The sequence below is a fragment of the Oncorhynchus tshawytscha genome, linkage group LG02 (assembly GCF_018296145.1).
Source record: "Oncorhynchus tshawytscha isolate Ot180627B linkage group LG02, Otsh_v2.0, whole genome shotgun sequence".
Lineage (NCBI taxonomy): Eukaryota > Metazoa > Chordata > Actinopteri > Salmoniformes > Salmonidae > Oncorhynchus > Oncorhynchus tshawytscha.
The window spans coordinates 36,815,715-36,837,306 of NC_056430.1; the positions used below are offsets into that span (position 1 = coordinate 36,815,715).

General features: G+C 40.8%; 2 protein-coding genes across 3 annotated transcripts in view; one reads left to right on the forward strand and one right to left on the reverse strand.

Annotated features, from left to right (window-relative positions):
• The window catches only part of LOC112216746 (RNA-binding motif, single-stranded-interacting protein 2), a 54,756-nt gene extending 48,942 nt beyond the window's left edge, over nucleotides 1-5,814 (forward strand). For both annotated transcript variants that reach the window (XM_024376796.2, XM_024376803.2), the window contains exons 12-14: nucleotides 502-579; nucleotides 992-1,079; nucleotides 1,548-5,814. In XM_024376796.2, coding sequence (XP_024232564.1) covers nucleotides 502-579; nucleotides 992-1,072 — 159 coding nt within the window. In that variant the 3' untranslated portion in view covers nucleotides 1,073-1,079; nucleotides 1,548-5,814. The remainder of the gene's footprint in view (nucleotides 1-501; nucleotides 580-991; nucleotides 1,080-1,547) is intronic.
• A 70-nt stretch (nucleotides 5,815-5,884) lies between these two features.
• On the reverse strand, nucleotides 5,885-19,599 carry LOC112216759 (protein lifeguard 2-like). Its single transcript, XM_042297599.1, has 13 exons — nucleotides 19,235-19,599; nucleotides 18,554-18,595; nucleotides 12,599-12,653; nucleotides 11,846-11,913; nucleotides 11,567-11,631; nucleotides 11,396-11,449; nucleotides 9,564-9,617; nucleotides 9,251-9,290; nucleotides 9,088-9,125; nucleotides 8,799-8,886; nucleotides 8,421-8,516; nucleotides 7,800-7,853; nucleotides 5,885-7,635 (listed from the first exon to the last, which is right to left on the reverse strand). The coding sequence occupies exons 1-13, from the start codon at nucleotides 19,247-19,249 to the stop codon at nucleotides 7,486-7,488; spliced, it is 819 nt and encodes a 272-aa protein (XP_042153533.1). The 5' UTR covers nucleotides 19,250-19,599; the 3' UTR covers nucleotides 5,885-7,485.
• Nucleotides 19,600-21,592: the final 1,993 nt, after the last annotated feature.

Sequence of the window (21,592 nt, forward strand, 5' to 3'; positions counted from 1 at the left end):
CACAGATACCCTCCACTCAACACCCTACAGATACCCACTCCACCGCCCCCTCCACTCCCTTCAACACCCCACAGATACCCACTCCACCTCCCCTCCACTACCTTCAACACCCCACAGATACCCACTCCATCTCCCCTCCACTCCCTTCAACACCCCACAGATACCCACTCCATCTCCCCCTCCACAACACCCCACAGATACCCACTCCACCTCCCCTCCACTCCCTTCAACACCCCACAGATACCCACTCCACCTCCCCCTCCACTACCTTCAACACCCCACAGATACCCACTCTACCCCCTCTCCTTTGGTCCCTTAGTCTCATCTCAAGACTAAAACACATTGAACAAACCTGAGTGGAGCTAAGGTGAATCGAGTTGTACTGAATTGCAGTTGAAAATAAAAGCAGTTGCCTATGCATGATGTTGTGAGTCCTGTTGACGTTGGATCTCTACACAGTAATAATGACTGATGGTTTCTTCTCTTCTCGTCCTGTCACAGTATATGCCTGCCAACACTATGCAGGGGACATACATCCCCCAGTACCAACCAGTGCCTCCCTCCAGTGTCCCTGTAGAGGTAAGACCCCAACCAACACCATAAGCATTAACTATGCAGAACTAATTAAAGGGATACTTCAGAATTTTGGCAATCTACTTTATATACTTCCCCAGAGTCAGATGAACTTGTGGATACCATTTTTATGTCTCTGCGTGCAGTTAGCGTCAGAGAAATTGGCAACTAGAGTTAGCACAATGACTGGGCGTCTATGGTAACTGATAGCATACTAGTTGATAACATAGACTTCCATTCATTGCGCCAATGCTAGTTAGCATTGGCTCGTGAGACTAAACTACCTCTAACTTCCTTCATACAGGAATCCTGAAGTATTCCTTTAAAGGGATGACAATAGGGTGTTTCTCTTACAAGAAGTTCTCAACTCAGGGACCTATTAATACTGTTCCACTCCATTTCCTTCCTTTTCTTGAAGGAGAACGGAGGACAACAGCAACAGGTTGCTATGGAGACACCTGCAGAACACGCAAACTACTCCTACCAGCACACCAAGTGAAGCTAAGGTAGGATTATGTCAAACATCAACTCTATAAATAAAGTAGTCAAAAGTTTAGTATTTGGTCCCATTTTTTTGGCATACAATATAGCTCAGTATTTGAATGATTTACTTTATTCAGTCATTATTGATCATCTTTATCAAGGGTGTTAATATTTTCGTACCACACTGTATTTGCTAACTTAGTTTCGGGGTACATTACTACTTAGTTCTTGTTCCTCCCTACTAGCTCCATGTCAGAACATTGCATGTAGGAGCCAATTTGTTAGTTCACAAAAAAAACTAAAGCGTGTCAGATATTGACCACCTTAAAGAAAATTTTAAAAATTCTGAATTTATTGATCAGCATTCTGGAAATATACTGATTTACACAGATAGATAATGTTATGGAAAGTATGTAGACTTATGAAATATTGTATGTTACATCTATTATGTAAAAAGTGTAGTGTGACAGAGGTAAGTGTGTGTGTTGCAGCTCGGGGTCAGGAGGCCATCTTGCTGACTGAACCACAGAGGGTTGGTTCTCTACAAGAAGATAACAGAGCTCTGTTAGCACCAGACTTGAACACCGTTGACAAAGGGAATACGTGTGTGCTTTGAAAAAGAAGTTAACATGCTTATTTTGTCTGGACTTTTCCTCTCTCTTTTTCAAGAGTCAATCAGCCAAAGGTGGAAGCCTTCTGCAATGGAAGCTTTGATCTCTTTTGATAACTGAAAAAATAAACTAAGTTGAACAAAGAAACCAATTTGGAAAGGGGGAAATGACACAGAATGTTATTTTTGTGCACGTAAAATAACAAATTCTTATTTTTTAAAAGCATTCTGGTGTTTCAGAGTGGTAAAAGGAAAGTAATTACAACACAATGTGTCTTTTATTTTTTGGTAAAATATGCAAACTTTAATTTTAAATTTTTTATGTCTGTTTTTTGACATTCTATTCACAGCAGTTTGACAATATTTTGTACATAAAAAAATATACTAATACACATTTAGTTGGTTTAATGTTTTAGTGTAGGATACTTTTAAGTACGGAAAATGCAAAACAAACCGTTTAAAGCTACTTCTCTCTAAAACTAATCCAGTTGGCAAAGTTCAGTTAACTCACTGGCAGATGGTAACATTCATTATTTATAGATTTAAAATGAAGTCAAACTTAAACCTTATAAAGCATTCACTCATAAACACTCAGAATTTGTTATGAGCAGAGGACAATCATGATCATTCTTATTTATATGTACATCATAGTTCTATTTTTAGATATTTAGTCATATTCAAACATGTCACTTGCTTTTGTGTACATTTTATTTAATACAATTCTTTATTTAACAAATCTGGTAAATGCCAAACCCTGGCAATAAACATGATACCACTTAGAAAATAATTAGCATGTGTTAAATAAGAGCTAAATGATATTTTACAAATTAAGCACATTTGATATTGCTGTAAAACTTTCTTATGAGAAGAAAATTAACTTTTTTTTTTTAGGGTATCATGTAATATGACACATCCAAATGTCACCTTCTGTCTCCAAAAACTTGAGACAAAATTAATTGTCATAATATTATTCAACATTTAATAAATTAATTACTATACTATACAATCTTTTTATTGGATTTTATTGGATTCATAGATCGTATAATAATAATTATACAAAATAATTATTATACAAAATACTTGACTTGGTTTGTGCTAGAGTCCATGTCACACCAGTGTCCATAAGAAGTGGTTTTAAGCGGTTTTGTTCTGGTAGTTGTTCAGATGTCTATAGGGAATTTCACCTTTTGTACAAAGTAGACAGACAAATAAGTGGACATGCCTTAGTTTTGAGCAGTTGGGTTACTATGAAATAGGTGTGCAAAATAGCTCAAACAAATCAATTAAAAAGCAAAGCAATGAGGGGAGAAGTAGGACTAAGAAGAGTGCTTAAGAGTCCTTTGTTGTTGTTGGGAAAGGGAGCTGCAAGTCTTTCTCAATGCTGCTGTTGTCTCCTGAGTTTTAATTCCTGACTGTCAATTAATTTGATAAAACAATTTGTAGAAAGAAGTAAAGTATGTTTTCTGTTTTGGGGCGTTCACTTGAACCCTTCTGAGCTGTCATGCCTTTTGTTATCTTTGTTGTTGATTTAGTTGTTATAAAACGTGTTTTTGATGTGTTTTATTTTCAAAAGATTTGAGATTTTAGCAGTAGGGAAAAAGTTTAGATAGGAGATTTTATTTTATACGAGATTCATAGGATTTTTTTTATTGTGTTGAGTTTGTGCGTTTGCACATGGTCCATGCAAACTTAAGAGATGATTTGATGTTTTTTTAAATGTTTCTTCACGTTCATTTCCGTTCCAGAGCACTGTGTTGTTCAATATGATATTGTTTTTTAGGCCTGTGTGAAATAGGCATTAACTGAAACACGTCCACGTTTATCTTGGAGACACTCAATGACACTCAATGGCAACCTTGCCCTCCAGCTCAGACCAGTCCAGTGGAGATGTACACCTAGTCTAGTGTAAAAGCATTCTATTGTATCTGTCAGAGAAAAGGAGGCTGCTATCCAGAAAACACCAAACAGAATATGAAAGTGTTGGTAAAAAAGTGTCCCATAACAAATTGTTCTACAGCAGTTAACTAAACCTTGGATGAATTGTTTCTTGTTTCAACAAAGACAAAAATGCGTAAACTTGGCGGATTTCGTTAGAAATGACGACCAAAGTATGTCTAAGCCTTAAGTGTAACCAGGCAGATTAGCCCTATTTAACAAGGGGAAGCCTCTTTCTCCTCATTGAAGGCTGTTCAGTTTCAGTTACGGTTGAGGGTTTGGCAAAGAAAAGTTCATACAGATGCAATCAATATCAGATGTTATATTGCCGTAATATTATACAGGGCTGAGTTGAACCATGCCTTGTTAAAACCTAGTGTTACCCTAGTAAACATCCTCCCCCCATCACACTGGATCTTGGGTTTTTGCCATTCTTCAGTATTAATGACATCACATATACTGTTTCTTCTTCCTTCCCTATCTCTATACCTCGGTCCTCGTCCTACAAAACGTTGTTAATGATTATTTATGTCTGCAACACCAAAGATGATGAAGCCATCCACCTGTCAGCAAAGCGATCTGTCAGAGTATCTGTCTTGGAGAACATGCCTCTCTCATCCATATTGGCATACAAAGCTACAGTAATGCTATAGTAACATCTTCGCTAAGTGGCAGTTCCCTGGTCAGTGGTGAACAAGCAATATGTTTCCTTTAGGTTCTGAATGAATGTATTGTTGAATAGAGATCCATACATGTGTGCTTCATTTATCGACATTTGCTTGTTTGGGTTTGGTACATCCAGCTGAAGACCAGTATATGCTACTGTATCTTTAATACAGAGAACAGGGCAATGGGTCTACTTAGCTTCTTTAGTGTTGATGAGGAGAGCTCAGCATTTATCTATCTTTCTGTAAATATTAGGACTATTTTCTGCTCTTTGTTTTTGGTTGAACTCATGTCAAGACCATTGTTTGTTCCTGTTTCCACCTTTGTTGATGTGAGTGTTTTGTTGATGTCTTGTGATCTGTCCAGATAATACATGTTTTCAGATCCAGTGCTCCTCATGAAGGAAAATGTCATGGTTTTATTTTCTATTGTAATAAACTGATAGTCCATGTATCAGCCATCACTTTAAATACAAAAAAACGTGGTTTTGAAACTATGAAATGACCAGTTGTTACACTGCAGTCTTGTTCATTGAAACAGATTTTCAGATTTGACAACTTGCTTATTGCAGTTTTTTGGGGAGAGCAAATCATTATATGACACTCAATTCCTTGTGAGAATGTAGTATTAGTCAGGTAACCCATTGTGTTATGGTGAATGGTGTTAAAGGGATCCAAAATCTATTGTTTGTCAGTCGTCTTCAGACCTCAAAAGCGGTATAATGTCCATCTGTTCTGTAGATCTAAATTTCAATTTTGGAGTGGACTTTCACTTTAAGTTACAACTAGCTACAATTACCTGTAAATCATTGTCTGAGGGAGCACATTTGAGGCTATTGTATGTTTCCCTGGTGTGTACCTTTTGACAGGTATCTTATAATACCAAGGAAAATGAGCAAAAACAAGATGTGAAACAGAGGTTTCACTTGCACTTATTTTCAGACCATGCTTATGTAAAGTAAAACCCTCATACCTAGCATTATCCTGTCCTTGCTTGTTGTCCAGATCATGTAGCTTCAATGGCTTATTTCATAGTTTCAAAATGTTTTGCTGCTAAAACGGGATGTCCCAGCAGTGGATAGATGGGAGCCACACTAGTTGTTTAAAAATGTCTTACTTTAACCTAGAATATCAAAAGTAGATCAGATTAAAGTATAGTTAACATTCACAAATTATGAAATTACATTTGAGACACATTTTGTGAAAGTTGTACTCTTTGAGTCATTTTGTAATCTCTTGGGTAATTCGGCAGAATTCTGACATTTTGAACATACAACGGTCTCATCTCTCTCACTGCTTGTAAAACATTTCCTTATTTATACAAGAACTCATTTTGTACAGTGTATTAGAGGAGAGAGGTCTTGATATTTGGGTCGTTTGTTAGTTAGCTGGCTAGCCACTCGGTTACTTTCGTCTTCCTGTGCCAGAGTTGCTCAAGTCTCTGTAACTTGTTTTTTATCAAAAAAAAAAAGTATTTTCTTTCTTTGTTTAACTCTTAGAATTTTAACATGTCAATGTTCTTTTTTAATTAAAAAATATCTTTTTTAATGGCTGTATCTGTGTTCCAAAAAGTTATTACCAAAATTATTAGAATACAATTGAAAGAAAGACAAGTCAATTACATAAAAATTCCAAGTTTATTTTAGTGTTGAGCGAATCGTATTATGTTTGTTTAAATATACATTTTTCAATGTGGTAACCAAAGTGATTGATATCCATCGAAAAGGTGCGAGCTCCTTTCCCTTTGGCTGATCATAGTAACATCCAAACACAACTTTATTGACCAAGCCTTGACACTGTAATAATGATACTGCATTCAAAAGGCTATACATTAACCTTTACAGAGGAGTCACAATAGAACTTGCAACTGATAAACCAATTGTAGGATCTAATAGGATTGTTCATGAAACTTCTTCCCTTTGGATTTGAAGTCATTCTGTATGTGTCTGGTATGTATCTGTGTAGCTAAACGTGCATAAAAGCAATCTGTACACGATACAGAGCCTTCATGACCATATAGAAACTACTCTAATCACATTGTAGTTTGGAAAATATTATCTGGCCATACCTGGAAGTTCCAGTATGTAGTTCCAAGCTGGAAACTTAGCAATGTATTTGATCCAGATCAGAATCTGTAAAAATGTACAAAATAACTGACAATAAAATGTAATCTAGGAAACGCATCTGAAGATACTCTGTCATATCAAAACTACAGTTAAGACAATTAAACTCAACCCTGCTGAGTTCCAAAGATTTCCTGAATCAATATGATAGTTTAGGAAAACAGGAAACAGGTATATTTACAGAAAGATAGCATGCTTGAAAGATACAGTATCAATGGTTACTTGTTTTTGTCTTCTTTGTGCTGCGTTGATGACAGACAAGAACCAGAAATCGGACTAGAAAGAACTAGAAAGAACAATAAGTTGAAGTATTATACTGTTTTAGTATTAGATCAGTGTCGCCAACATTCTGTGACTCAAAATGTTAATGCTATTTATCGTTATGTGCTTCTGTAACCCTCATTTCCTAACACAGAGCAGACGACAAACACACTACTTACTTACTGTAAGTGCCCTTCTAAGTAATGGCCAGGTTTGTTGTTTCCCAAAGCTGACCTGCTCTCCAACTGTTCGCCATAAATAAGGTGAGGTATGCAATCTCGGCACCCAGAACCAAATCTTGTGTGTTCGCTGGCCTGCTGCTCAATTTAAAGGTAAACAGCCTGTCAGGACGAGAGACTATGAGACGTGAGAAATATCCTATTTTTTTATCACAGAAGAACCAGGGTTGTTTGAGAAGAAGAGAGAAATGAAAGAAGCTCTTAAAGACGTCCTCTAGTTATTTAAAAAAAACTTTTACTGTTGAAAAGCGATATCCCAAGTATAAATACAGTAAAGTACACACAATAAAGGGTAAAAAAATATATATGTTTTGAGAAAAATAGTGGTTTTTAGACATAACTTCAAATATCAAGGAGTGGGACATAACTGGACAACCTATTGAGATGTGCCTTTTGTTCAGATAATCGGGTGTTAAATGAGGTGAAAAGGAGACTGGAGTGCCACTTTAAGTTCTAAGGTTGAGGGAGATTGGGCTGAGGGAGTGCAGTGAGCCAAAACACCCATGTGGTCCAAATGAGAAATAGACAGACATCTAATTTGATAGATGTTTTTATGTTTCCCAACAGATTGAGAGACAGACGGGTAGACAGATTTATCAGTCACGGCCCCCTCCAAAACATGACAATAGGAAGCTGAACAGGTTTACTATGTCCAGGTAGAGGTTCAGGGTGGCAAAGACGTACTCCTCTGGACTCATAGTGTAGCGCTTGTTGCCTATCAGCAGCTGGGTGTCAAACGCCAGAAACTAAGAGAGAAAGAGAGAGTGGAGGGGGGTTGAGATCAAACCATTTCGCTACAGACTGTAACCCAATGATTAGGGCCAGAAATGTGTCTTGACCATGTGACCTTGACCAGGAAACACTCTGGGCCTTCCCAATGATGAATGCGTGTTGAATATCTGCCACTCACCAGAGTGAAGAGGATAGCTCCTATCACAGCATAGATGGCTTGTAACCAGGACACCTGTGTCAGACAGTAAGAATTTTATCAACCAATCCTAATGAGGATAGGCCACCAATCTAGGAAAGACACGGTCTTATAATCATCTCACAAGATTAAAGTGATACTTTGGGATTTTGGTAATGAAGCCCTTTATCTACTTCCCCAGAGTCAGACGAACTCATGAATACCATTTTTATGTCTCTGTGACCAGTATGCAGGAAGCTCACAAAATGACCTCTAACTTCCTGCATAATGGACGCAGAGATATAAAAATGATATCCACGAGTTTACCTGACTCTGGGAAATAACATAAAGGGATTCATTGTCAAAATCCCGAACTATCCCTTTAAAGGAATACCCAGGACTAATCAATCTTGTACATGCTAGTCTCTACCCACCCAAATGGGGAGAGTGAGGGCCAAAAGCCTTACCGTCACTCTATATATAAACTCACTATCAGTCCTTCACAACTATTCTTATCGCCTTCTGGAAAGGTACACATGCTCATTACGCCATCATGTGACCTAATTGTCCTTATTTACAGTGTCAGCTGTCAATGGAAGCTAAGCAGGCAGACGGGCTACTTACATATCCGAAGGGGATGACGATGGAGAGTATGATGCAACAGAACAGCATGACCATGGTCAGGACAAACAGGACTCCCTGGGAGGAGGTGAAGTCAATCTACAGTCGGAAACAAGGGAGAGAGAATAGGAGTGTGTTGTTAAAATGCACACATGATCTATCTGATTGCAGCATATTCATTTTGTCAGAAGAAAACAATTTAACAAAAGATTGCACTGATACATAGGGTTAGGAGTTTTTCCTGGTCAGGTCATGTGGTAAAGTAAAACTCCTGGCCCTAGTGATACATACTAATTTCATTCATGACTATTTACGTTATCTGTATGTTTTTTGTTTCAATGAGTAGGAAGCCTGTGTGGGGATGGGGGTCATTTTTATCACCTTGGTCTGGAAGCTGAAGATGGTGACAGACATACACACCAGAGCAGTGATGCCTAGACACAGGACCACTGACTTGGTGTTGTAGAAGCTGGAGAAACAGAGTTGGTTAATCCATCAACCATTCATCCTACCCATACTTTGTAGATGTTGATAGATGTGTTAATTCATTCTTATCTTCATAAATAATTGATGTCAACATTTGAGCCCCCAACTAACTCGGTTGAATGCATTCAGTTGTGCAACTGACTGGGTATCTCCCCCCCACATACAATAAACACAAGTCATTTACCTGGACACAAAGCCCATCATGCAGGCCAGGCTGAGAGTCTGAGAGCAGACAGAACAGAGACAAACACAGAGCAGAGTGAATCAGGTGCACAGACTGGTAGGGAGAGTATTGAGTACATGCTATTCTCTCTATTTCTTTCATATTTGTTACTCATCATACTCACAAAGAGAGCCAGCAGAACAAGGTTCCAGAGAAACTGTCTCCTATTATAGAGATACAGACAATTCAGGTTGGTGAGTTCACTCTATAATATTGCAAGTTATCATTTACAATGAACGATCACAACCATTATCTAGGAATAATGTTGTAGATACATTACGGTGTTATACACCTGCTTAATATGTAATAAGTGTTCATGTTCATGTGTATTAAAACTACATTCACTATTTGATTTAGTGAATATTACATCTGTTTTTTTTCTATGACTGTCAAGATTTGATGTAAGTGCTGTGTGCTACCCAGAGGGAAACTCTTACCTGATTTGTTCACCACAGCAGTTCAATGCGATGTAGGTGGCCAAGAACATCATGCTGTTGAAAAGCAAAAAGAAACCAGTTCATTATTAACACAATTACATAGCTAATCACCCCCTTCCTGTTACCCATCGGCCCACCATTTGCGCATACGTCACATGCACAAGTCTCCCAAACCTGAGGGAGTAAAAATGATGGAGGGTGTAGGGGCTAATTAGTAGTCTGGCTAACACCTAATTCAAAGTCCTCCCGACTTCAGAGGCTGGAAAGGCTGTTTTGATGTTGTTGGCGTGATGTCGATAGTGAAGGGTGCTGTGCTTTTACTGGTTGGTGCTCCTCTGTGTCTGTCTCACTAAAACACCCACGGGCACTAGTGATGCTCGGGTTGCATCATAACAGGCAAGAAGCAGAGATGAAAGAGGAAAGACAAAGCGAACTTTACCCGTGTTAACTAGACTGGAGAATTCAATCTATCGATTCATTACATTATTCTGGTGAGCAAGGGTTTCTTTAGTCTTCTAGGGCAACAAGTAATGCCAGAAGATAAGCTGCATCTATCTAATTATAGACACGTTGACTGACAAATAGCCTACCATATGTCAGAAATTATAAGCAGAAACATAGGCCTATCTATAAAAAAAAGGCCTGTCAAAAAATGGTTCCGCCATCTGACTGTACAGCGCATTTTTCTATATTTGCAGGTTAGGGTCAGGCCTCAGATTTTCACTTTATACATATAGTCGGGCGGTTGCGGATGGGTTATTGCACATCACTAACATGCACAGCCACATAGCCCCAGCGCACTGCCCCCTTCCATTACAATGGCTGGATTTTCAAATCCAAACAACCAGAGGTCTCAACACCCGAGGAAAAATGTATGTATATTATATATTTGAGAGAACAAATCAATGTGTCGGCTCAATTTCTGAGCGAATACTGCATTTACGTAGGCCTCCTGTCCAGACCAGTGTGTGAGCTCTCCGGGTGCTATGAGTCACTTCAGCCAGGCTAATAGACCCTCAGATAGCACTTCAACTGACTTAGCTACACTAAAGATGGTCTATTATATTGACAAGATATTTGAGTGACCACTCTAACAATGGAAATGCATGTCCTCAAAGAGGGAATGCAGGCGGGACTCTGATATAAAGTCATTTTTTGGTAAGATGCGGAAATGCCACGTGCGTCCACTTATATCAGTGCATTCTGAATAACCTAACCCTTATGACACTTATACAAGATCAAATAAGCCTCAGGTAGCAAATTAGCAATTACATTTTTTGTTGACCAAATTCGGCACTCTCATTGACCTCCATAGAAAAACTCCTCACTTCGTGGGCTTATTTTCGTGAACGGATTTTGGGTCGAGTAAAATGTCTCACTTTGCCTCTTCCTATCTGGCTACGCTGAGCGAAGTGGTATCCCATAACGCAGCAATTTGTATTTGAGTTTTCACAATTTCACACAAAATAATGGAGGCTTGTAATTTCTTTGTGTCTGATTTAGAATAATATGAAATACATCCTTAATTAAATACTGTTACTGAGGTTTATATCTTGTAACAGGGGGAATTTTCTCAGTTGAAAGTCCTGCTAATTTTATTATTGAAATGTCAAACATGAATTCCATCATTCAAGTCACGAGTGTGTCCCAAAGATGATGGGTTTATTTGATTCCCTCACCAATCTTGAAGTCGCCCTCAGAGTTTCGTCAGCAACACGTGCCGACGGAGGGCCCTGCAAGCAAGTTGGTAGGGGTGAGGGGCTGGTTTGGGATTCACTGTCTAGGTGAGGAAAAGTCAGGACATGTCAATCAAGATGTTAGTTGTCACTTACTAGGAGCACATGTACAGGAGGGGGTGTGTCTGAATGTAGAACCTCACTGGTGCACTGTGGAGAAATGAGAGAGTGTTACGCAATGTAGAGTGCACACACACTAATGTTCATCAAATGTATTGGATATTTATGTTTTGGATATATTTGCAATGTATTGGATATGATACATACCAGAATGTGAAGAGCGCAACAATGGCCACAGTCACACAGAGTTGGATCATCAGGATGGCATAGACCTATAAGGATACAGAGAGGTGGAATAAGAGGGGACAGCCCAGATACACCCTCAAAATACTATACTACATGCTAGATCATGCATGCTTAGAAAAGTCTGTGTAGCTCAGTTACAGTAATATCATTATCTGGAAGGATAACGGAAGACGAAAACAAGTGTTTCTTATTGGACGGGTGGTTCTTATAAGTTCAGGTTGTCCCTCGCTGTTTTAGTACCTTTCTGATGAAGATCCTCCTGATGGCCTGGTCATCCCAAGAGAACTGGGTTTGCATCTCCTCATAATCTGACAGGGAGGGAAGACAGGGAGTTAAACATCTGGTTAAAACAGCAGATGTGTAAAGATTCAACACTGACATTTACATGTTACGTCATTTAGCAGAAGCTCTTATCCAGAGCAACTTACGGTTAAGTGCCTTGCTCAAGGGTTCATTATCAGATTTTTCAACTAGTCAGCTCAAGGGTTCAAATTAGCAATCTTTCAGTTACTGTCCCAATGCTCTTAACCGCGTGGCTACCTGCCACCCTGGTTACATCACACGCTAAATTGTTGGCGGCAGGTAGCCTGGCGGGTAGGAGCGTTTGGCCAGTAACCGAAAGTTTGCTGGATCGAATCCCCAAGCTGACAAGTAAAAAATCTGTTGTTTTTCCCCAGAGCAAGGCACTTAACACACTGTTCCCCAGGCGCCAATGACGTGGATGTTGATTCAGGCAGCCCCCCGAACCTCTCTGTTTCAGAGGGGTTGGGTTAAATGCGGAAGACACATTTCAGTTGAATGCATTCAGTTGTACAACTAACTAGGTATCCCCCTTTCCTGCCCATTTGTCTTTGTTCTATAGTAAGGTGGTTGGTGTGCGTCCAGCAGTAGAAGACCACTGCATACTGTAGCCAGAAAGGTGTCCATTGATAGAAGGGGATGAGATATCCTGTGTAACTGACTAGTTGAGATACAAAGATGTTTTGTTATTACCTGCAGTAGCCTCTTCATAGCTGGGTGGGTGTTCTTTGCCTGTCCTTGGAGACAGCTGGGTATATGGTGAGATACACAAATGATCAGAGATACCAGTCTTTATACATTGAGCCCCAAACTATTGTGACAGGGACAATTCTGTGGTTGTTTTGGCTCTATACTCCAGCACTTTGGATTCAAAATGATATACACAAATATAATACCCCACAAAAAAATGCTAACCTCCCCTATTAATGCAAGGGTGAGAGGTCAGCATGTCTTGGGGGTATGATATTTGTGCATCTGTAACTTTGTCACTCATCATTATTCACGATTTATTCGGGATTATCTGTAATCATGTTGGCATCCACATTCATGTAGAAGTGTTTAGAAACATATTATATTATTATCTACAATAAAAGTGACTCTACAAGCTTGTTGTAGTCATTTCATACTATGAATATGGGACCAAATACTTAAGATTTTACTACTTTAACACACATATTTGACTCTTTGCAAACTGGAATCCATTTATCCGAAGGCTGCATTCATTGTAGCTGGGGATTTTAACAAGGCTAATCTGAAAACAAGACTCCCTAAATTTTATCAGCATATCGATTGCGCAACCAGGGGTGGAAAAACCTTGGATCATTGTTACTCTAACTTCCGCGACGCATATAAGGCCCTGCCCCGCCCTCCTTTCGGAAAAGCTGACCACGACTCCATTTTGTTGATCCCTGCCTACAGACAGAAACTAAAACAAGAGGCTCCCACGCTGAGGTCTGTCCAACGCTGGTCCGACCAAGCTGACTCCACACTCCAAGACTGCTTCCATCACGTGGACTGGGATATGTTTCGTATTGCATCAGATAACAATATTGACGAATACGCTGATTCGGTGTGCGAGTTCATTAGAACGTGCGTTGAAGATGTCATTCCCATAGCAACGATTAAAACATTCCCTAACCAGAACCCGTGGATTGATGGCAGCATTCGCGTGAAACTGAAAGCGCGAACCACTGCTTTTAATCAGGGCAAGGTGACTGGTAACATGACCGAACACAAACAGTGCAGCTATTCCCTCCGCAAGGCAATCAAACAAGCTAAGCGTCAGTACAGAGACAAAGTAGAATCTCAATTCAACGGCTCAGACACAAGAGGCATGTGGCAGGGTCTACAGTCAATCACGGACTACAAGAAGAAATCCAGCCCAGTCACGGACCAGGATGTCTTGCTCCCAGGCAGACTAAATAACTTTTTTGCTCGCTTTGAGGTCAATACAGTGCCACTGTCAATTTGCAGCCGAGGTTACCGCAAGGCTGCAGGCCCAGACGGCATCTCCAGCCGTCCAGAGCATGCGCATGGCCGGTGTGTTTACGGACATATTCAATCAATCCCTATACCAGTCTGCTGTTCCCACATGCTTCAAGAGGGCCACAATTGTTCCTGTCCCAAGAAAGCTAAGGTAACAGCTAAAGGACTACCGCCCGAGCACTCACTTCCGTCATCATGAAGTGCTTTGAGAGACTAGTCAAGGACCATATCACCTCCACCCTACCTGACACCCTAGACCCACTCCAATTTGCTTACCGCCCAAATAGGTCCACAGACGATGCAATCTCAACCACACTGCACACTGCCCTAACCCATCTGGACAAGAGGAATACCTATGTGAGAATGCTGTTCATCGACTACAGCTCGGCATTCAACACCATAGTACCCTCCAAGCTCGTCATCAAGCTCGAGACCCTGGGTCTCGACCCCGCCCTGTGCAACTGGGTACTGGACTTCCTGACGGGCCGCCCCCAGGTGGTGAGGGTAGGCAACAACATCTCCACCCCGCTGATCCCCAACACTGGGGCCCCACAAGGGTGCGTTCTGAGCCCTCTCCTGTACTCCCTGTTCACCCACGACTGCGTGGCCACGCACGCCTCCAACTCAATCATCAGGTTTGCGGACGACACAATAGTGGTAGGCTTGATTACCAACAACGACGAGACGGCCTACAGGGAGGAGGTGAGGGCCCTCAGAGTGTGGTGTCAGGAAAATAACCTCACACTCAACGTCAACAAAACTAAGGAGATGATTGTGGACTTCAGGAAACAGCAGAGGGAACACCCCCCTATCCACATCGATGGAACAGTAGTGGAGAGGGTAGCAAGTTTTAAGTTCCTCGGCATACACATCACAGACAAACTGAATTGGTCCACTCACACAGACAGCATCGTGAAGAAGGCGCAGCAGCGCCTCTTCAACCTCAGGAGGCTGAAGAAATTCTGCTTGTCACCAAAAGCACTCACAAACTTCTACAGATGCACAATCGAGAGCATCCTGGCGGACTGTATCACCGCCTGGTACGGCAACTGCTCCGCCCACAACCGTAAGGCTCTCCAGAGGGTAGTGAGGTCTGCACAACGCATCACCGGGGCAAACTACCTGCCCTCCAGGACACCTACACCACCCGATGTTACAGGAAGGCCATAAAGATCATCAAGGACATCAACCACCCGAGCCACTGCCTGTTCACCCCGCTATCATCCAGAAGGCGAGGTCAGTACAGGTGCATCAAAGCTGGGACCGAGAGACTGAAAAACAGCTTCTATCTCAAGGCCATCAGACTGTTAAACAGCCACCACTAACATTGAGTGGCTGCTGCCAACACACTGACACTGACACTGACTCAACTCCAGCCACTTAATAATGGGAATTGATGGGAAATGATGTAAATATATCACTAGCCACTTTAAACAATGCTACCTTATATAATGTTACTTACCCTACATTATTCATCTCATATGCATACGTATATACTGTACTCTATATCATCGACTGCATCCTTATGTAATACATGTATCACTAGCCACTTTAACTATGCCACTTTGTTTACATACTCATCTCATATGTATATACTGTACTCGATACCATCTACTGTATCTTGCCTATGCTGCTCTGTACCATCACTCATTCATATATCCTTATGTACATATTCTTTATCCCCTTACACTGTGTATAAGACAGTAGTTTTGGAATTGTTAGTTAGATTACTTGTTGGTTATTACTGCATTGTCGGAACTAGAAGCACAAGCTTTTCGCTACACTCGCATTAACATCTGCTATAACCATGTGTATGTGACAAATAAAATTTGATTTGATTTGATTTGATTTAAGTGAATTTGTCCCAATACTTGTGGTCCTCTAAAATGGGGGGACTATGTACAAGAAGTGCTGTAATCTCTAAACAGTTCACTCGATATGGATGAAAATACCCTCATTAAAGCTCATAGTCATTGTATCATTTAAAGTACAGAGCCAAAAGAACAACAACATTTTCCCCGTCCCAATACTTTTGGAGCTTACTGTATGTAGTATCAAACTGAAATACACTTTTAATAAACACTTCACTCGTACAGGGCCAGCTCGCCCTGTTCACGGATCACGCGTCACGTGTAGGACCCCTGACTTAATAAGATCATATATAATAACTATGGAAGACACTCTTAGGCTATGGATGGATGAAAGTCTGAATAGTAGAATACACAAATTGAAAATTGTATAATTGGTAGTGCAGTTTCCCTTTTGTTATGTCAGTCACTGTGTGACAACAGTCTGGTTTTCATTGACCCAGGTTTACTTGACAAAAGCAATGTTGCAAAAAGAAAATCTAAGATAAGAGACATTTTCTAAAGATCAACAACATTTTTATCTATTCACAGGGGTGGATTTTTATTTTGTCTGACTTTCTTTATTGCAACAAACGATGATGGAAACTGTTTTTTGAATAAATGATGTTTGCTGAATCATTTTGAAGGTACGCAGGGCATGTGATGTCATCGCGGCACAATAAAGCTCCGCTCCATATTCATTCTAATTGCCTACTGCTCGCATTATTTATTTTTTCAACAACAACAATTATGTTCCTTTGCAGGATAAGGATTCTCCAGACTTTCAAGAACACCTGAATTGCTTTGCCTTGCTTTTCTGATTGCTTTCTTAACTTACCTGAGACATGAAATAGATAGGTGGGAGGGCATACAAGCGATCACCAATTTATTAATGCACAACTTACTTAAATGGTTAATGGAAATACTAGGTTTTTGCAAAAATTATTTTTTTATGTTTGACATCATTACAGCCGTGGCCAAAAGTTTTGAGAATGACACATATATTTATTTCTAAAAGGTTTGCTGCTTCAATGTCTTTAGATATTTTTGTCAGATGTTACTATGCAATACTGAGGTATAATTACAAGCATTTCATAAGTGTCAAAGGCCTTTATTGACAATTACATAAAGTTGATGCAAAGAGTCAATATTTGCAGTGTTGACCCTTCTTTTTCAAGACCTCCGCAATCCGCCCTGGCATGCTGTCAATTAACTTCTGGGCCACATCCTGACTGATGGCAGCCCATTCTTGCATAATCAATGCTTGGAGTTTGTCAGAATTTGTGGGTTTTGTTTGTCCACCCATCTCTTGAGGATTGACCACAAGTTCTCAATGGGGTTAAGGTCATGGGGAGTATCCTGGCCATGGACCCAAAATATCGAAATGTTGTTCCCCGAGCCACTTAGTTATCACTTTTGCCTTATGGCAATGTGCTCCATCATGCTGGAAAAGGCATTGTTCATCACCAAACTGTTCCTGGATGGTTGGGAGAAGTTGCTCTCGGATGTGATGGTACCATTCTTTATTCATGGCTGTGTTCTTAGGCAAAATTGTGAGTGAGCCCACTCTCTTGGCTGAGAAGTAACCCAACACATGAATGGTCTCTGGATGCTTTACTGTTGGCATGACACAGGACTGATGGTAGCGCTCACCTTGTCTTCTCCGGAAAAGCTTTTTTCCGGATGCCCCAAACAATCGGAAAGGGGATTCATCAGAGAAAATGACTTTACCCCAGTCCTTAGCAGTCCAATCCCTGTACCTTTTGCAGTATATCAGTCTGTCCCTGATGTTTTTCCTGGAGAGAAGTGGCTTTTTTGCTGCCCTTCTTGACACCAGACCATCCTGCAAAAGTATTCGCCTCACTGTGCGTGCAGATGCACTCACACCTGCCTGCTGCCATTCCTGAGCAAGCTCTGTACTGGTGGTGCCCCGATCCCGCAGCTGAACAACTTAAGGAGACGGTCCTGGCGCTTGCTGGACTTTCTTGGGCACCCTGAAGCCTTCGTCACAACAATTGAACCGCTCTCCTTGAAGTTCTTGATGATTCAATAAATGGTTGATTTAGGTGCAATCTTACTGGCAGCAAAATCCTTTCCTGTGAAGCCCTTTTTGTGCAAAGCAATGATGACGGCACGTGTTTCCTTGCAGGTAACCATGTTAGACAGACGAAGAACAACGATTCCAAGCACCACCCTCCTTTTGAAGCTTCCAGTCAGTTATTTGAACTCAATCAGCATGACAGAGTGATCTCCAACCTTGTCCTCGTCAACACTCACACCTGTGTTAACGAGAGAATCACAGACATGATCTCAGTTGGTCCTTTTGTGGCAGGGCTGAAATGCAGTGGAAATGTTTTTCGTGGATTCAGTTCATTTGCATGGCAAAGAGGGACTTTGCAATTTATTGCAATTCATCTGATCACTCTTCATAACATTCTGGAGTATATGCAAATTACCATCATACAAACTGAGGCAGCAGACTTTGTGAAAATTAATGTGTGTAATTCTCAAAACTTTTGGCCACGACTGTACATCCAGCAGTTTTTATTGACACGGGATAGTTAAATGGAAACGCACAGTAGCAGGCAATTGTTACATCAATTTTCTATGCAAACTTTCTAAACATTGACAAAAAATCTTGGGACAAATTAATGGAAACATACGTAGCTATAGCCATGAAGCATGGCTTGAAACTAACTAATGTTCTATCGAGTCATGTTTTAGGACGTGAGGTGGGAGGGGCCCCCAACCAAATCTTGCTTGGGGCCCACAAAAGGCTAGCGCTGGCTCTGCTCTCTTATAAAATAAAACTTACTTCATCCAACTCAACTTCTTTCAACTCAACTTCCTTTTGCTGCTATAAGACAAAATGGGCAAGTGAAGGATAAACAATTTATAAACTTGCTATATTGTATTCTATACATGATTCTATTCATGCATTCAACTCCTTGTGATCCACTGATAATCCAGATAGGCTACACATAGAGGCCTGTATCAGTATAAACAAACCTCCATGTTTCATCAGTGTTTAGGATAGGATAAGGATTAGGATACTCGCAGTAGGCAGCCATCTTAGTTTGGCCGACATATAGGGCGCGTTCCTCTGCCCAGGCGTTGTTGACGCATGCCAGATCTTACAATGCCTGGATAGGTATTTTACATATCAGCTAACCACATCATATGTTATAGCAATCTTGTGCCCGACGGCACAGTCGATGACGTGGCACGCAACTATTGGTTGATGCATGCAACGTCTGAGCAGGGGAACACGACCAGAGACTTGTTTACAGTGAATGAGCATAACATTTAAGAAATAGAGAAATATTTGTCTGTCTCTCTTTCTCTCTTTTTTAGACAATAGTCTATGATGATATTCTATAGTATATCAGAGAGAAAACCACATATAATGTCTGGAATTGGAAATTCAGAACAACAACCAATCTCTGTTCACATCAGCTTTGAAATAGTAATTTGACCAAGAGAGAGAAATCTTTACCTTTCCCTTAGTCATATTTGTGTCTTTTTGGCACCTTGTAGTGTTGAATTGCTGTTGTTTATGGTGTTGATATCCTTGTTCTTATGATGTTAATGGCTTGTCAACCTCAGTAGTAGATTTCCTTCTAAATAATAAAGCTTATTTTCTCTTCTTTTTATTTTTGTATCCCTTATGTATTTTTCCTGTCCTTTTCTTTCAGCCGTGGTACAGTAGAAGAGAGAGATTGAACTCGTTCTTTTAGTGGCTGTGCTGAATCTGTGGTAACTGTGCGGATTACACCATCAAAGCTCTATATAGAGCACCATTAGGAGGTTAATCCCTCTCCAACTCTGATCCCATTTACCCCCCTATCTCTGCTGTAATGAGGCCGATCTCGCAACATCCAGGTGAGGCTTCAGCATTTTGACATGCAGGAATGTACCACTGCCTCAACCAAAGAAGGGGTGGTTGATCTGTTTGTAGTAACACTGACAAACACGTTTCCCAAAGGGCTTCAGAGCAATTAGGAGGCCCAAACCAATATACTGAATGATCAGCTGATGATCCAGGCAGGGGAAACTGTGTTGCATATCTGAATTACATGTCCTTTACAGTATATAACATACTGACCCCCATAGTAGAATTACAGTAGTAGGAAAGGGAGCTCTGCCAGTCAAAACACATCATCCAAATCTATTTTCATAATACATTTTATGAACCTTTTATAATATCATCAATAATATCCACCTCTCCATGTCTCTCTCTCTGTCTGACTCTCCATCTCCCCATACCTCCCTCCCCATACCTCCCTCCCTCTATCGAGACCAGCAGTCCACCACCAATTTCACGATTCCGTGAATAGAGCTGAACATTCTAAACATCATTTCTTAGAACTTCTTTTACAATCAACCATGTATTTTTTTTATATACAGTGCCTTTGGTAAGTATTCAGACCCCTTGACTTTTTCCACATTTTGTTACGTTACAGCCTTATTCTACAATGGATTTTTTTTTAAATAAAAAAATACTCAGAAATCTATAAGTATTCAGACCCTTAGCTCAGGCGCATCCTGTTTCCATTGATCATCCTTAAGATGTTTCTACAACTTGATTGGAGTCCACCTGTGGTAAATTCAATTGATTGGGCATGACATGTAAAGGCACACACCTGTCTATATGAGATCCCACAGTTGACAGTGCATGTCAGAGCAAAAACCAAGCCCTGATGTTGAAGGAATTGTCTGTAGCGCGCCGAGACAGGATTGTGTTGAGGCACAGATCTGGGGAAGGGTACCAAAATCTTTCTGCAGCATTGAAGGTTCCCAAGAACGCAGTGGCCTCCATCATTCTTCAAATGGAGGAAGTTTGGAACCACCAAGACTCTTCCTAGAGCTGGCCTCCCGGCCAAACTACGCAATCGGGGGAGAAGGGCCTTGGTCAGGGAGGTGACCAAGAACCCGATGGTCACTCTGACAGACCTCTAGAGTTCCTCTGTGGTGATGGGAGAATATTCCAGAAGGACAACCATCTCTGCAGCACTCAACCAATCAGGCCTTTATGGTAGAGTGGCCAGACTGAAGCCACTCCTCAGTAAAAGGCACATGACAGCCCTCTTGGAGTTTGCCAAAAGGTATCAAAAGACTCTCAGACCATGAGAAACAAGATTCTCTGGTCTGACGAAACCATGATTGAACTCTTTGGCCTGAATGCCAAGCGTCACGTCTGGAGGAAACCTGGCACCAACCCTACGATGACGCATGGTGGTGGAATCATCATGCTGTAGGGTTGTTTTTCAGCGGCAGGGACTAGGAGACTAGTCAGGATTGAGGCAAAGATGAACGGAGATCCTTGATGAAAACCTGTTCACGTGCGCTCAGGACCTCAGACTGGGGCGAAGGTTCACCTTCCAACAGAACAACGACCCTAAGCACACAGCCAAGACAATGCAGGAGTGGCTTCGGGACAAGTCTCTGAACGTCCTTGAGTGAACCAGCCAGAGCCCAGACTTGAACCTGATCGAACATCTTTGGAAAGACCTGAACATAGCTGTGCTGCAACGCTCCCTATGCAACCTGACAGAGCTTGAGAGGATCTGCAGAGAAGAATGGGAGAAACTCCCCAAATACATGTGTGCCAAGTTTGTAGGGTCATACCCAAGAAGATTCAAGGCTGTAATTGCTGCCAAAGGTAATTCAACAAAGTACTGAGTAAAGGGTTTGAATATTTATGTAAATGTGATATATATATATTTTTTTAAAGTTTTATAAATGAGCAAACATTTCATAAAACCTGTTTTTGCTTTTTCATTATGGGGTATTGTGTGTAGATTGATGAGGGGAGAAACCGATTTAATCCATTTTAGAATAAGGCTGGAACCTA

Bases quoted from the DNA above. Each gene is read 5' to 3' on its own strand.
- LOC112216759 (XM_042297599.1), bottom strand. The intron at 9,291-9,563 runs GTAAGAGTTTCC...TCTCTATAATAG, and splicing joins TGCTGTGGTGAACAAATCAG to GAGACAGTTTCTCTGGAACC. The intron at 8,887-9,087 runs GTAAATGACTTG...CTGTTTCTCCAG, and splicing joins ATGATGGGCTTTGTGTCCAG to CTTCTACAACACCAAGTCAG.